Consider the following 13,432-nt stretch of genomic DNA (forward strand, 5'->3'; position numbering starts at 1 on the left):
AAAAAAAAAAAAAAAAAGAAAAGAAAATGACACTTAGTTGCTATACAAACATTCGTGTTTCATTAATGGATTAGTCTTCAATGTCAGTTTCAAAATCTGGCCTTTACTCCAGAAGCTACTCAGAACCACTTTCGTTCAGAATGAATGACAATATCTCATAGAACATACAGTAGCAATTGATCGGGAGAATTCTCTAAGGTGCATGCTCATCACAATAGTAAAAACAGAAAAAACTCCCAGGGTATTATTCAAGTGACTACCTTCATTAATCATTGTAATTAAACAGGATTTGTGATGGAAGAAAATTCCCTTTTACTGTAATGACATTTACTTAGACTTTCCACTTTGTACGGAGTATGTAGAACGGAACCAGCATTGGAAAGTCCTTCAATTCCGGTACTGTAATCAAATCCTTTTCTACTTGGTACTTACCCTGTTTAGATGCAGCAGATATTTTTTAAAACCTGAGAACAGTGACCTTGTATCCCACACTTGACCTCACAAGCCTGGCAGAGGATCACACTATGGCTGTGCTTGGCACATGCTGAACTATTAATAGTTGAAACTTGCTGAGAGGCAGTTTTCTCCTCGAGCCAATGTGGGTCACACCCAAGCTAAAGAAGAGTGGGCCCCAATAGCATAATTTAAAACATATGAAATCTACCTAATTATATGTGAAAATAGCTCTTAAACTCAACAAAACATCTTACAAAGTCACAATGTGGTAAACATTACAGGTGTTCATGGAGTACCTTCCAATAAACAAAAGTAAGTAAAATAGACGATTTTCAGAAATTAGTAAATACAGATGCAAAGGCATCTGAAAGACACTGAGCCCTCAGGCCAGTAAGACTGAATGATTAGTTAAAATACAACCACATCTAGAAGAATGTGCTGATTAAAGGGGGGCATTGAGTCAGCTACAGCAGCAGAGAAAAGGGGCGACCAAAAGTGCCTGCTATGTGTCAGATGCTTTTCCAAGTGCTGGGGAAACAGCTAGCAAGCAAAACAGGCAAAAATCCTTGCTCTTATAGAGCTTACATTCTAGTATTGGCAGTGCCTATTTCCAAATAACCAGGAATCCTAAGCCACAGATTGCAAATTTTTCTATCCCACCAGTGAGGTCATCCATCCTTGTTATGAGATATATACACTGGACTACTTTGGTCTGATGACATGAGATCTTTAATATCATTCTCCTAGTTCAAATCATGTAACCTTATTATTGTGATGTAACCCTCACAAAGACTGCCCATAGGAAGAGGATTCGTCCACCGTACAGTCTACGTTCACTGGTGTCTGTGACAGCAATTCCTCACTGAATGTTAATACAGGCCTCCTGATTTGTCATCGATCTCCTGAGCTCCAAAATGCTTCCCTAGAAGACTCAAGGTATCAACAAAATTAGTTACCTGAACAGGCCAAGGGAAATTCATTCCCAACCTATGAGGCCTCTTGGGAGACAGACTGGCAGCCTGGTCCTCTGAGCCCTACCAAAAATGGCCCTTCTGATATTTGAAATCACAAAACTGGAGGAAGATTCTCAGGCCACCTATAATAGCCCTAAAACTCCAGTGATAAGAAACTAGACTACCACTTACCTGAGCAACCCAGAGAAAAAGATGAGATATCTAGTGATTAAAGAATACCTCCTCAGTTGGAGGTGATCTTTCTTTTCTTATATGTGCCTTATTTTATATGTATTTGTCTTATATCTTTACTACTAGTTATTTAAAAGTAGAAAATTTCTCTATTTTATCTCCACTAGCCAGATAGTGACTTGTTCATAATATTGAAATGTCTGAAGTATCAGCAAATGAATGACTATCCAGTCAATCACATATAAATGACATTTTATGCCTATAATCTGATCTACAGCATAAAGAAGACATAAACTTACTATTTTCTTGGACTCTGGCCACAAATCCCATTAAAGGTAACTGAGGAGTTACCTGTAGGATGGAGGGAGGAGGAGGAGCAAGAGATACTGCAAAAACAAAAAAGGTGTGGAGGATAAGGGATAAGGGCGAGTTACATTAAAAGGAAAGGATAATACAATAAAATAAATACATAAAGGAGGGAAACTACCATTCACAAACATTTTATCAGCGATCTCAAGGATCCCCTGTTGAGGGACAATTCATTAACACATAAAACAAAGTACTGGGGGAATTTTTAGTAAGTTTTTGAAAATCACAACAGGAAGCATTTAGCATACAGAGATATGTTAAATATATATAACATAATCATATGTTTTATATATATATAACATATAACTGATCTTTTTTCATATCATAACATCATGCCTTCTCAATGAAAGCATTTCTGCAGATTACCATGATGTTGTTTTCTGAATTTTACATTTAAATGTTTGTCAATACAGAGAGAAAAAATATTACATCCCAACACTCTAAATGTATACTTTTTATTACTCTAGTAATAGGCAAGTTAATTGGTTCTTCACTCATTAATTAGACAAATACTGACTTCCTACTAAGTAAGTGGCAAACACCTGCTATGAAAACAGTTATCAAAACCATCCTCTGAGAATCGGGTGCTATGTCATTACAATTTTTCATAATCCGAACTCATTGGTACATTTCCTCCCTGATGGTGTAGAAAAGTGCAGGCCTTAATCAAATCATTCCACTCTCCTTCCCAAGGTAGATTTCCCTGCAACTCAATCACCTGGCACAGTGCCTAGAGCTAGTAAACTGTCAACAAATGTTTAACATATATAAATGCACTAATAAGCCAGGTATCTGTGGAAACTAAAGAGGCAAAAACAAAAAAAAGAAAGATTACAGTTACAGTTTCCTTTAGAATGGGTACGAAGTATGATATGCATTTTCTTATAAAGAGAAAAAGACTGTATTTGCTCCAAAATATAGTTAAGACTAATAAAACTAAAAAGATGAACACGTCTCTGCTCTAAGGAGATCACATTCTATTGAAATAGAAGAATACATGATAATCTTAACCCAACAATATTTGTAGCAATTCCCCGGAAGTAGTGGTGGAGGTGAGGAGGGCTACAATGAAATGACCTCTCAACAGGGACTTGAAGAAAGGAACCCGCCAAGCTGACAGGGGTTGAGAAAGATAATCAAGTTGAGAGAACCAAGTGAGGGTGAAGGCTCAGAGGCATAAAACAGCATAACCAGTTCACAGGACCAGAAATGCTTCCATATGGCTAGGAAAAGATACCCAAAGATAAAGTAAAAAACCCAGAAATATCAATGGGAGGATATGAAATAGGGAAGGATCTTATATGCCTGGTGGAAGAGTGCTTAGTGGAAACAGGTTGGATTTTCAAGTCACTCAGCCTCAAATCTCTGATCCATCATTTCCTGGCTGTATGGATAGTCAGTCAATTAACTTCTTCAGGCCTATTCCATAAATGTGATACGAAAACAAGGTAAAGCAACCTACTTCACATAGTGGCTGCAAAGACTAAAAGAAGACAATGGATGTGGAAAGCCTAACCCAGTGGCTGGCACATAATAAATTAAAGCAGTTTCTAGAAAAGGAGAGAACTTTAAAAGTGTGGGAAGAGAGTACTTGGCAACTAATGATTTAGCTAGCATATCAAGGACAGCAACAAGTTGAAGATCATTCTTAGATTTTTACCCTTCGTAACTATGAAGATGGAGATGTCATTAACTATGTTAAGCCTGGTAGGCAGTACTGGGAAAGAAATGGGATGGTAAACGGGTAAGTCAGGGACAGATAATGGTATGATACATTTGGGTTGAGATTATGCAAAATATCTAGAGTTGATGCTATGGACAGGTGCAGGGAGGACATACAAATGCACAGACAAGAATTAAGCAGATAATCCTGAATATCTAGATGCAAAGAACAGAGTAGTATAACTCTAGAAATTGGTACCTTTCTTTAAAAGACACCTTTGGTTAGGTTTTTCCCTAAAGTCATAATTCTTGGCAGTAAATCCTTGATTTGTGTGTCTGCTTCCCACTCAGAGGCTTACAACCACTGTTGATATGTTCATAATACCACTTCCAAGGGTAAGCAGAAGACAAAGAAAAGAGAAGGTAGCACAGACAAAAAAGATAAAACTGAGAAACAGTAGCAGGCAGCAACTGGCACTAGAAGAGTAGAGACAAGGCATGTGTTCACATCCAAGATGAAATGCTCCTTTTCTGTTGGAATATATTCTAACCTTCCGTGTAACAGAAAAGTGGGAAATTTCCCACTTCAGTCACTGTTTCTCTACCAAATATAAAAAAAGACCTTTTGGTACTCAGCTAAAAAAGAACAATTAGGTGCTTAACCTACAGCAGTCTTTTTGTGGGTAGACTGAGGTTGAGGTTGTTTTTTTTAAGATGAATATGCTTATTTCTTTTCTACTTCTGAAAGTGAAAATCTGAAGCCATAGTGGTTTTAAGAAGTACACCAGCGGCCAGGCACGCTGGCTCATGCCTGTAATCCCATCACTTTGGAGGTCGAGGGGGGTGCATCACCTGAGGTCAGGAGTTCAAGACCAGTCTGGCCAACATGGTGAAATCCCATCTCTACTAAAAATACACAAATTAGCCAGGCGTGGTGGCAGGTGCCTGTAATTCCAGCTACTCGGGAGGCTGAGCCAGGAGAATCACTTGAACCCGGGAGGCAGAGGTTGCAGTGAGCTGAGATCACACCATTGCACTCCAGCCTGGGCAACAAGAGCGAAACTCCATCTCAAAAAAAAGAAGTCCACCAGCAGCCAGGGAAAGATCAATCGCAGTTCTTCCTTAAAAGAATGACTTGGTAACAAGTTAGACATTTTTCAAAGCTAGTCTAAGGCATGTTCAAAAATTCAGTTCCGTCTGGGGTTACAAAGGTCATCCCAAATTCTACTTTTCTCCAGCACAAACCTTTAACAAGATGGTCCAAATTAATTCAGATACCACATCATTTTACTGTTGGACCATGTAAGATCTCATCTGACTAGAATGTCTGTGAGCCAGAATATACTGTCTTTCTTGGAGTTGAGCTGAAACCAAACCATTTTTAAGTGAATTTAAGCAGAATTCTGAGCAAAGAATTGTTGCAATATTCAGTTCTAATCCTAGTCATTTTGTGAACAGGCAAACAAGAGCAGGAAGCAAACTTGTTTTCATTTCATTTAGCTAAAATGATTCCTCATAAGACAAGACTCTCCCAATAACCACCAAAAGATCTCCAAACTTAGATTCTGTTACATAATTTTCACAATATACAAGAATGAAGTTAATGTGAAGACAGGCTCACCATGTGACTGGAATTTATAAAGAGATCATAAGTAGAAGAGCTATGAGAATTACAGCTGTGTGCACAAAGCAACGTTTAGATATAAACAGTAAAAGGCTTTCCAAGCAAACCAAACCTAAATGATGAGTCTGTGCTGATGAAATGTACAGACTTTCCAAGTACAACCTTCCTGGTTATTTATAGAGTTCTTTGAAGCATCACTGAAGCTTGTATTTTAAATGTCCAATTTAAAAAGTTTGGAAAAATAAAATTAAGTTTTTACATCTTATTTTTACAGCTTTATACTCTGAGAATATTAGACAAAATAAGCACTCTAAACACTACTTCTAAAGCCATTACTGAACATCACATTTAGATGATATATATATGTATGTTATATAGCCCATGCGAGTTTAGATGCTTATATTTTTTTCTCAGTGAAGGAAATAAACAATTTGTAAGTGTAGTATTTTCTAAACATGAATACCAATGTAGAACAAGAGGTAGGTAAAAGTGAATTCAGGCTGGACGCGATGGCTCACACCTGTAATCCCAGCACTTTGGGAGGCCAAGGCAGTAACAAAATGACTAGGATTAGAACTGAATATTGCAACAATTCTTTGCTAAAAATTCTGCTTAAATTCTCTTAGAATGGTTTGTTTTCTGCTCAACTCCAAGAAAGACAGTATATTCTGGCTCACAGACATTCTAGTCAGATGAGATCTTACATGGTCCAAAAAGAAAATGATGTGATATCTGAATTAATTTGGACCACCTTGTTAAAGGTTTGCCTTGGAGAAAAGTAGAATTTGGGATGACCTTTGTAACCCCAGATGGAAGTGGATCACTTGAGGTCAGGAGTCAGAGACCAGCCTGGCCAACCTGATGAAACCTTGTCTCTATTTAAAAAAAAAAAAAGAGAGAGAGAGGGGCGTGGTGGCATGCACCTGTAGTTCCAGCTACTTGGGAGGCTGAGGCAGGAGAATCGCTTGAACCCAGGAGGTGGAGGTTGCAGTGAGCCGAGATTGCGCCACTGCACTCCAGCCTGGGCAACAAACAAAGCAAGACTTTGGGGGGAAAAAAAAAATCTTCCTGCTCCTGCTCTTTATTTATACTTTGCTAAAGCCCCATCACATCAGTATTCTTCTAGACATTTTAGACATTTATGGTGGTGCTGTAACTTCACAAATCATTTACAGAATATGTGAAATGGCTTTTATTTTGCAATAGCACTATCCCAGTATTGTTTTCTACTTTTTTAGTCGCTTTTAATACCATTCAGGGGTTATTAAGCCTGACACTTTCTCTTTGTGAAACAGCACACCCATTCAGGAACTCCTATATCTCATAGAACTATACATCTCTTGGAACCAACATTCACTTTATGAACTTTTTTCCAAAAACTTTTAAGAAATTATGAGCAGTAAAATACATGCTACTTTCTCCTAAAGCCTTTAATATTTACATGCTACATTACTGATTCATTAACAAACAAGGTTTATGTAAGTATACATATACATACTCACATATGGATATATGTATATTCTTCTTGACCACAAGGTGCTTCATATTTACATTTAAAGTAGAGACTGTTAACTCATAATTAGCCCTATGTGTTTCTATGACCCCCCCCCTTACCACTGGCAACATGAATGATAAATTGGTATTCCTATTTCATTGGCTGGATTAGATTAAGAAATAATGAGAACCAAAGGGATTTCAGTTATGCCCTGATCAAAGGGTTCCTTTCAATAACTTGTTTCTGAAATAATCTCATGAAAAAACAATTATTGTGCTCCTAAGACTTGGCACTAGACACTGGGTGTTACATATTTTAACTCCTATAATTGCCCTTTTTCAAACTCAGATCAAATTGTACATTAACAAATATAGTAATAACACTGCTAGATGTACACCTCACAGAACCCCACTGAATTTATATTCACATGACACCCTCCAGATTGTCAGCTCACTTCCTGAGAAGCATGCAACCACAGCAAGACTCCAATTACCAAAAAAAAAGAAAAAAAACCTCATAAAACACACACTTCAGATCATTTTTGTTAAATCAGAGTATTAGTTACTTGAGAAAGCACAACAAATATTCTCACTGTAAATATGAAAAAAATAGGGACAATTGCAGGGCCAGTGGGAGTAATACAGAAGACTTACATAATTCTTTTTTGAGATAGGGTCTCACTCTGTTGCCCAGGCTGGAGTACAGTGGCACAACCTTGGCTCACTGAAACTTCCACCTCCTAGCTCAATCAATCCTTCTGCCTCAGCCTCCTGAGTAGCTGGGACTGCAGGCACCTGCCACAGCGCTTGACTCATAAATAATATTCTAATGAATATAAAATAAAAGTACATCCAACAGCCTTAGAACACTAATTCACAAATCATTAAGTCTTGCAAAAAGAGATCTTCCAAGAAAATGGTTTAGTTAGAAAAAAAAACTAGTTTAGAAAAAGTACTCTGATTAACCAACTAACAATGCTGTGGCCACCCACTTTAAACAGTTATCAAATCCCTGGAGATGAAAGGCAGAACTTAATAGAGCAGAGTACAGAAAAACAAAAAAGTGCAACTAAATTGACTCACACATTACACAGAAAGCCTAACAATCCCAATTCACCTTACTTCCATGAGTGAGAAAAATACTTTTCCTTAAAATCATTTCATAAAGTGGGAATATTTTTACTTTAACATATACTTTCAAGCATTTGAAAATCAGATTTACAAAGAAACTATTGAAATATGTATTATAAAATACATTTAAATATGTGCCTAAACAGCCTTCAAATAAATTCTACCTACAGCGTTCTCATAGGACTATTTTGGAGCATACACGAACAAAGCATGAAATATCCCTGTATAGGCTGGGTGCGGTGGCTCAAGCCTGTAATTCTAGCACCCTGGGAGGCCGAGACAAGCGGATGACTTGAGGTCAGGAGTTTGAGACCAGCTTGGCCAAGATGGTGAAACCCCGTCTCTACTAAAAATACAAAAATTAGCTGGGCATGGTGGCAGGCGCCTGTAATCCCTGCTACTTGGGAGGCTGAGGCAGGATAATTGCTTGAACCCGGGAGGTAGAGTTTGCAGTGAGCCGAGATTGTACCACTGCACTCCAGCCTGGATGACAAAGCAAGACTCAGTCTCAAAACAAAACAAAACAAAAATTAGCCAGGCGTGGTGGCAGGTACCTGTAATCCCAGCTACTCAGGAGACTGAGGCAGGAGAAACGCTTGAACCGGGAAGGTGAGGTTGCAGTGAGCCAAGATTGTGCCACTGCACTCTAGCCTGGGCAACAGAGCGCAACTCCATTTAAAAAAAAAAAAAGAAAAGAAAAGAAAAAAGAAATATCCCTGTATATACTTACTATATATCATGTATAGTTCGTCTCAAGCTCTAACAGTGAAGCATCTCTCAGTTCCATAATGGAACCAACCCATTTTGGACTAACATCTGAGAGGGCCAAGGAGACAGCCCAGCTTCAGCAGAACTATGAAACAGGCTATAACTAAAATTTAAAATTTTTATAAACTAAAATTTAAAAATAAAAAATGCATTTAAATACAAAACAGCACCTGAACAAATGTAAATCTGAAAACATGGTTTAAAAGAAGAATGTATAAAAAGGGCAGTTTTGTCAAAATTTAAGTTCAGAATGATTTAAAAAGAACTGCACAGCCAAAAACACAAAATGTGATAAAAGATAGAAGTATGTATCAATTAAGGCAGTTGGTATTCACACTATGGTTTGCACTGGATGGACTACAAATACAGCATTTAACTTACAAGAGGGACCCAGAACAGAGAAGGAATTTGGATAAATGAACAAGGGATTCATTTGGCATTTAACAAACAGTTCCTGAGCAGTATTCCAGGATGTAACTGTTTAAAAGACTGACAAGGTCTCAGGCTTTCATGCACTTTATATCACATCCTTTCATCCGCCTTCCTCTCCACAAAAGAGAAGACTTGGGAGGGTAAGAAAAGATTTTTTTTAATATGTAGGTAGGACAATAGAAAGAACATGGAACTCAGGCCAGGCACGGTGACTCACGCCTGTAATCCCAGCACTCTAGGAGGCTGAGGTGGGTGGATCATTTAAGGTCAGGAGTTTGAGACCAGCCTGGCCAACATAGTGAAACCCCATCTCTACAACAAAAAACAAAAATTAGCTGGGTGTGGTGGTGGGTGCCTGTAATCCCAGCTACTCAGGAGCCTGAGGCAGGAGAATCACTTGAACCCAGGAGGCGGGCATTGCAGTGATCAGAGATCACGCCACTGCACTCCATCCTGGGCAACAGAGCGAGACTCCATCTCAATTTAAAAAAAAAAAAAATTAAAGAACAGAAAGAAAGAACATGGAACTTAGAAAACCTAAGTTCAAATCCTAACCTGACCATCACCTCAGCCTCATTTTCCTCACCTATAAGATATAGGAAAATGATCACCAATCTTATTTTGTACATGATTCTAAGAATCAAATGAGATAATATGAAAACATTAGTTAAATTAAGTGTTTATGCTGAAGGATCAAATTTCTTCTGCAAGACTCTTACAAAGAATATCACTATAGATCGCAGTCACAGAGACAAACTGCAGCTCCATAAAATTCAAGGCTTATCAAAGATGGAATGAGTTGAACCCAATATCAGAGGTGTTCACACATAGGCTTCCTGGCTTCTTGGCAAAAATACAGAAAAACACAGTAAGTTGACATACCATGTCCACAACAGTCATGGTGTCTAATATTTGTTCTTGCCCTCTCTGGGGAGTAAACAAAATAATAATTATGTATAGCATTAAATATGTTCCAGATTAGTTATTCCGTATGCATGATACAACCGATTATTCAGTGTAATTATTGTATCTGATTCAATTTACCCAACTCCTAGTTTTTCCACCATGGGTTTGGTATGAGAATTGTACAAGCTAATATAATTCCCTAGCACAAAACAGCTTCAAAAATGTTCTCTTTTCCTTTGTTACTTCTAAATTCTGTTCATGTGCACCCAACTTTCATTATTTGTTATTTATAGAGTAAGGATGTCTGATGAAATAAAAAGGAAATACCATTCACCACAATGTTATTTTAAAAAGCAAATAACCACTAAAATATTCAAAAAAATTCTGCTCAGAAAAATTAAGTTCTATGACTTTACCTGGAAATCACGTACTGATTTTTTTTAAGAATTGAAAGATACAGTATTAGCAACCTACAATTCATTCATTCTCCCATTCATTCAACAAATGGTACTAACCACTACCATGCACTATTTGTAACTAAGGGTTTTTTGTAGTTGAAAGTTTTTAATTAGATACATTCTATAGAATGCAAAAAAAAAAAATCTAACCTGGATTCTGGCTATAAAAAGGTCCTCCATTCATCTGATTCTGAAGGCTTGTTTGTGAAGTGATGGAAGGAGGGCGTCTATAGGGCAACGAGCCCCCTATTGTTGGGGGAGTATGGCGAGAGGCAGGCCTATTCATGCTGTAAAACTGTACAGGATGACCTGAAAAAGAGATAGAACATACATATGTCATTAAAAGAAAATTATCTCAGATCATTAAATACTTTATGTACAATGCCTAAATCTCAATAATTAAAAACAACAGCTAGTTTAACTAGTATCTGAAATACACAATGCAAGGTGAGTTATTGTTTGCTGATATTGTATCATAGTACAAAAGCAGAAAAGCAAACAAAACTATGATTAAGTTTGGAAAGCTGTATCTAAATAGTTTACTAATTAGGGCTGGTGCAGTGGTTCATGCCTGTAATCCCAGCACTTTGGGAGGCCAAGGCAGGCAGATCATTTGAGGTCAGGAGTTTGAGACCAGACTGGCCAACATAGTGAAACCCCGATTCACCTAAAAATACAAAAATTAGCCAGGCATGGTGGCATGTGCCTGTAATTCCAGCTACTCGGGAAGCTGAGGCATGAGAATCACTTGAACTCAGGAGGCGGAAGTTGCAGTGAGCCAAGACTGCACCACTGCACTCCAGCCTGGCTGATACAGTGAGACTCTTGTCTCAAAATAAACAAACAGTTTGCTAATTAACACTATTATTTCACTAAATTAAAAATCTGATGGGGTTTCAAAATCATCACAATTAATTAAAATTTATCTACTCCACCCCCAAAATATAGTCACTAAACACTGAAAACTAAAATCAACAAGAATGACGTTTGGGAAAGCAAGAGAAAAAAATGTTTGACACACAGTCTTATTCCAAAATAATAAATAATAAAAAACGTAAGGTAGCAAAAAAGTTTGTTTAAAGGAAAATAAAGTATTTCAACAAAAGGTTAAATGACATGATTCCAAATCAAACACTTCTTTCATTTAATCAAAAAATCTACCATGAAAGCTACATTATTTTGTCTTAAAATTAAAATCTAAAAAATTTACAATCATGAAAAAAATTAAGATATAAAAACAGGGTCAAAATATATCTTATTTTTAATACCATCCCTAAGTCCATACACAGTTATCATCAATTTCACTGTATTTTGCTCTCTTGAGAGTTCTTCCACAGCTAATGTCAACTGCAGACATGATTCCATAATCCATCAATTTCCTAATAATATAATCCACTCCCTAAACTTTACCTTGACTTCACTCCCACCTACATTAAGCTGAAAACTTTTTCTTACAGAGCACTACAGCACCCATGAGAGAGTACACCAGCAGACAAGAGAGAAGGAGAGGGCAAGAGAGAAGAGGAGGGGGATAAATAAGTAGGTGGAGAAGAAAGCAGAAAGGGGATGGGAAGCTAGAGGAGGAGAAGATGAAGGTGGAGGAGGGCAAAAGGATAGAGGAGGGGAAAGGAAAGGAGAAAGAGAAAGGGAGAAAGAGAGGAGATAAGTGAAGAAGAACCAAAAAAACACTTTTGCTAAACCCAACAGGAAGCCAGAAGGCAAAAGAATCCATTGAAGCATTTCCTGGAGGTCAGCCTACTGGAGAAAAGGGGAGAGTAGAGGAGGGGGCACTGGGGGAACAGATGATATCTGGCATATTCATCTAACCATTTGTGCCTAAGGTTATCCTGAAATTTTTTTAATTCTAAAATAAACTACTTGAAACACAGTGAGATTAAGACTTATGTAATGTATAATCTGATGAATGCTTGATTTGTTCAATTCTTCATGATCAAACACTGCAGTCATATCCTCTTCCAGGCTTCATATATCTCAGTTGAATCTTACCACCTGTATTCTACTTTAATATGAGACTATCTTCTTGGTAATTTTAAAGTAATAGAGGAAAAAAACACTTCGACAATTTTTCATCTTGTCTATTATTATGAAATGGCTTTACATGACTAAAATTGCTCTATAGGAACTGTAAGTTTATCAAGCTTAGATTCATATGGAGTCATATAGATTATAAGAGCACTCAAGACTTGTTAAAACATTTAATCATCTTACATGTGTCTCAAAAACCTAAAACTCAATTGTGTTGTATAAAATCTTAAGCACTCAAGCTTAAACATAATCCGCTATCAATTGAGAAGCCTCTGTAACCGTGATAAACATGAAAACGTACAAACGATTTAAAAGGCATAGTTATTTGAACCACTGAATACAATTATTAGCATTTCAGTAATTAATCTATAACAAACTAATACAAACCTAGGATCAAGTTAAAAACATCTGGATTAACATCATTATGAATTTTATATAGTTAGATCTAGTCTAAAACCTCACATGGGCTGGGCATGGTGGCTCAGGCCTTCAATCCCAGCACTATGGGAGGTGGAGGCGGGTTGATCACTTCAGATCAGGAGTTCAAGACCAGCCTGACCAACACGATGAAACCTTGTCTCCAGTAAAAGTACAAAAAATTAGCTGGGTATGGTGGCTCACGCTTGTAATCCTAGCTCCTCAGGAGGCTAAGGCAGGAGAATCGCTTGAGTCCAGGCAACAGAGGTTGCAGTGAGCCGAGATCACCACAGTACTCCAGCCTGGGCTGTCTGTCTCAAAAAAAAAGAGACACTATGCACACTATTAATGACAGATTTACCATTTGGGATTTTAAAAATATATATACCTAATTATCATAAACCTAACGATAAAACCTGAAACTAAAAACTTCTAGAAGAAAACACAGAACAAAATCTTTATGACTTCAGGTAAAGAGTTCTTAGATATGCCACCAAAGCACAATTCATTAAAAAAAAAAAAAA

General features: G+C 37.4%; 1 protein-coding gene across 1 annotated transcript in view; it reads right to left on the bottom strand.

Annotated features, from left to right (window-relative positions):
* The window catches only part of ABI2 (abl-interactor 2), a 70,336-nt gene that overhangs the window by 24,374 nt on the left and 32,530 nt on the right, over positions 1 to 13,432 (bottom strand). The window contains 1 exon segment of the mRNA XM_011992487.1: positions 10,596 to 10,754. Coding sequence (XP_011847877.1) covers positions 10,596 to 10,754 — 159 coding nt within the window.

Source organism: Mandrillus leucophaeus, unplaced genomic scaffold (genome assembly GCF_000951045.1).
Source record: "Mandrillus leucophaeus isolate KB7577 unplaced genomic scaffold, Mleu.le_1.0 Scaffold411, whole genome shotgun sequence".
NCBI classification, from domain to species: domain Eukaryota; kingdom Metazoa; phylum Chordata; class Mammalia; order Primates; family Cercopithecidae; genus Mandrillus; species Mandrillus leucophaeus.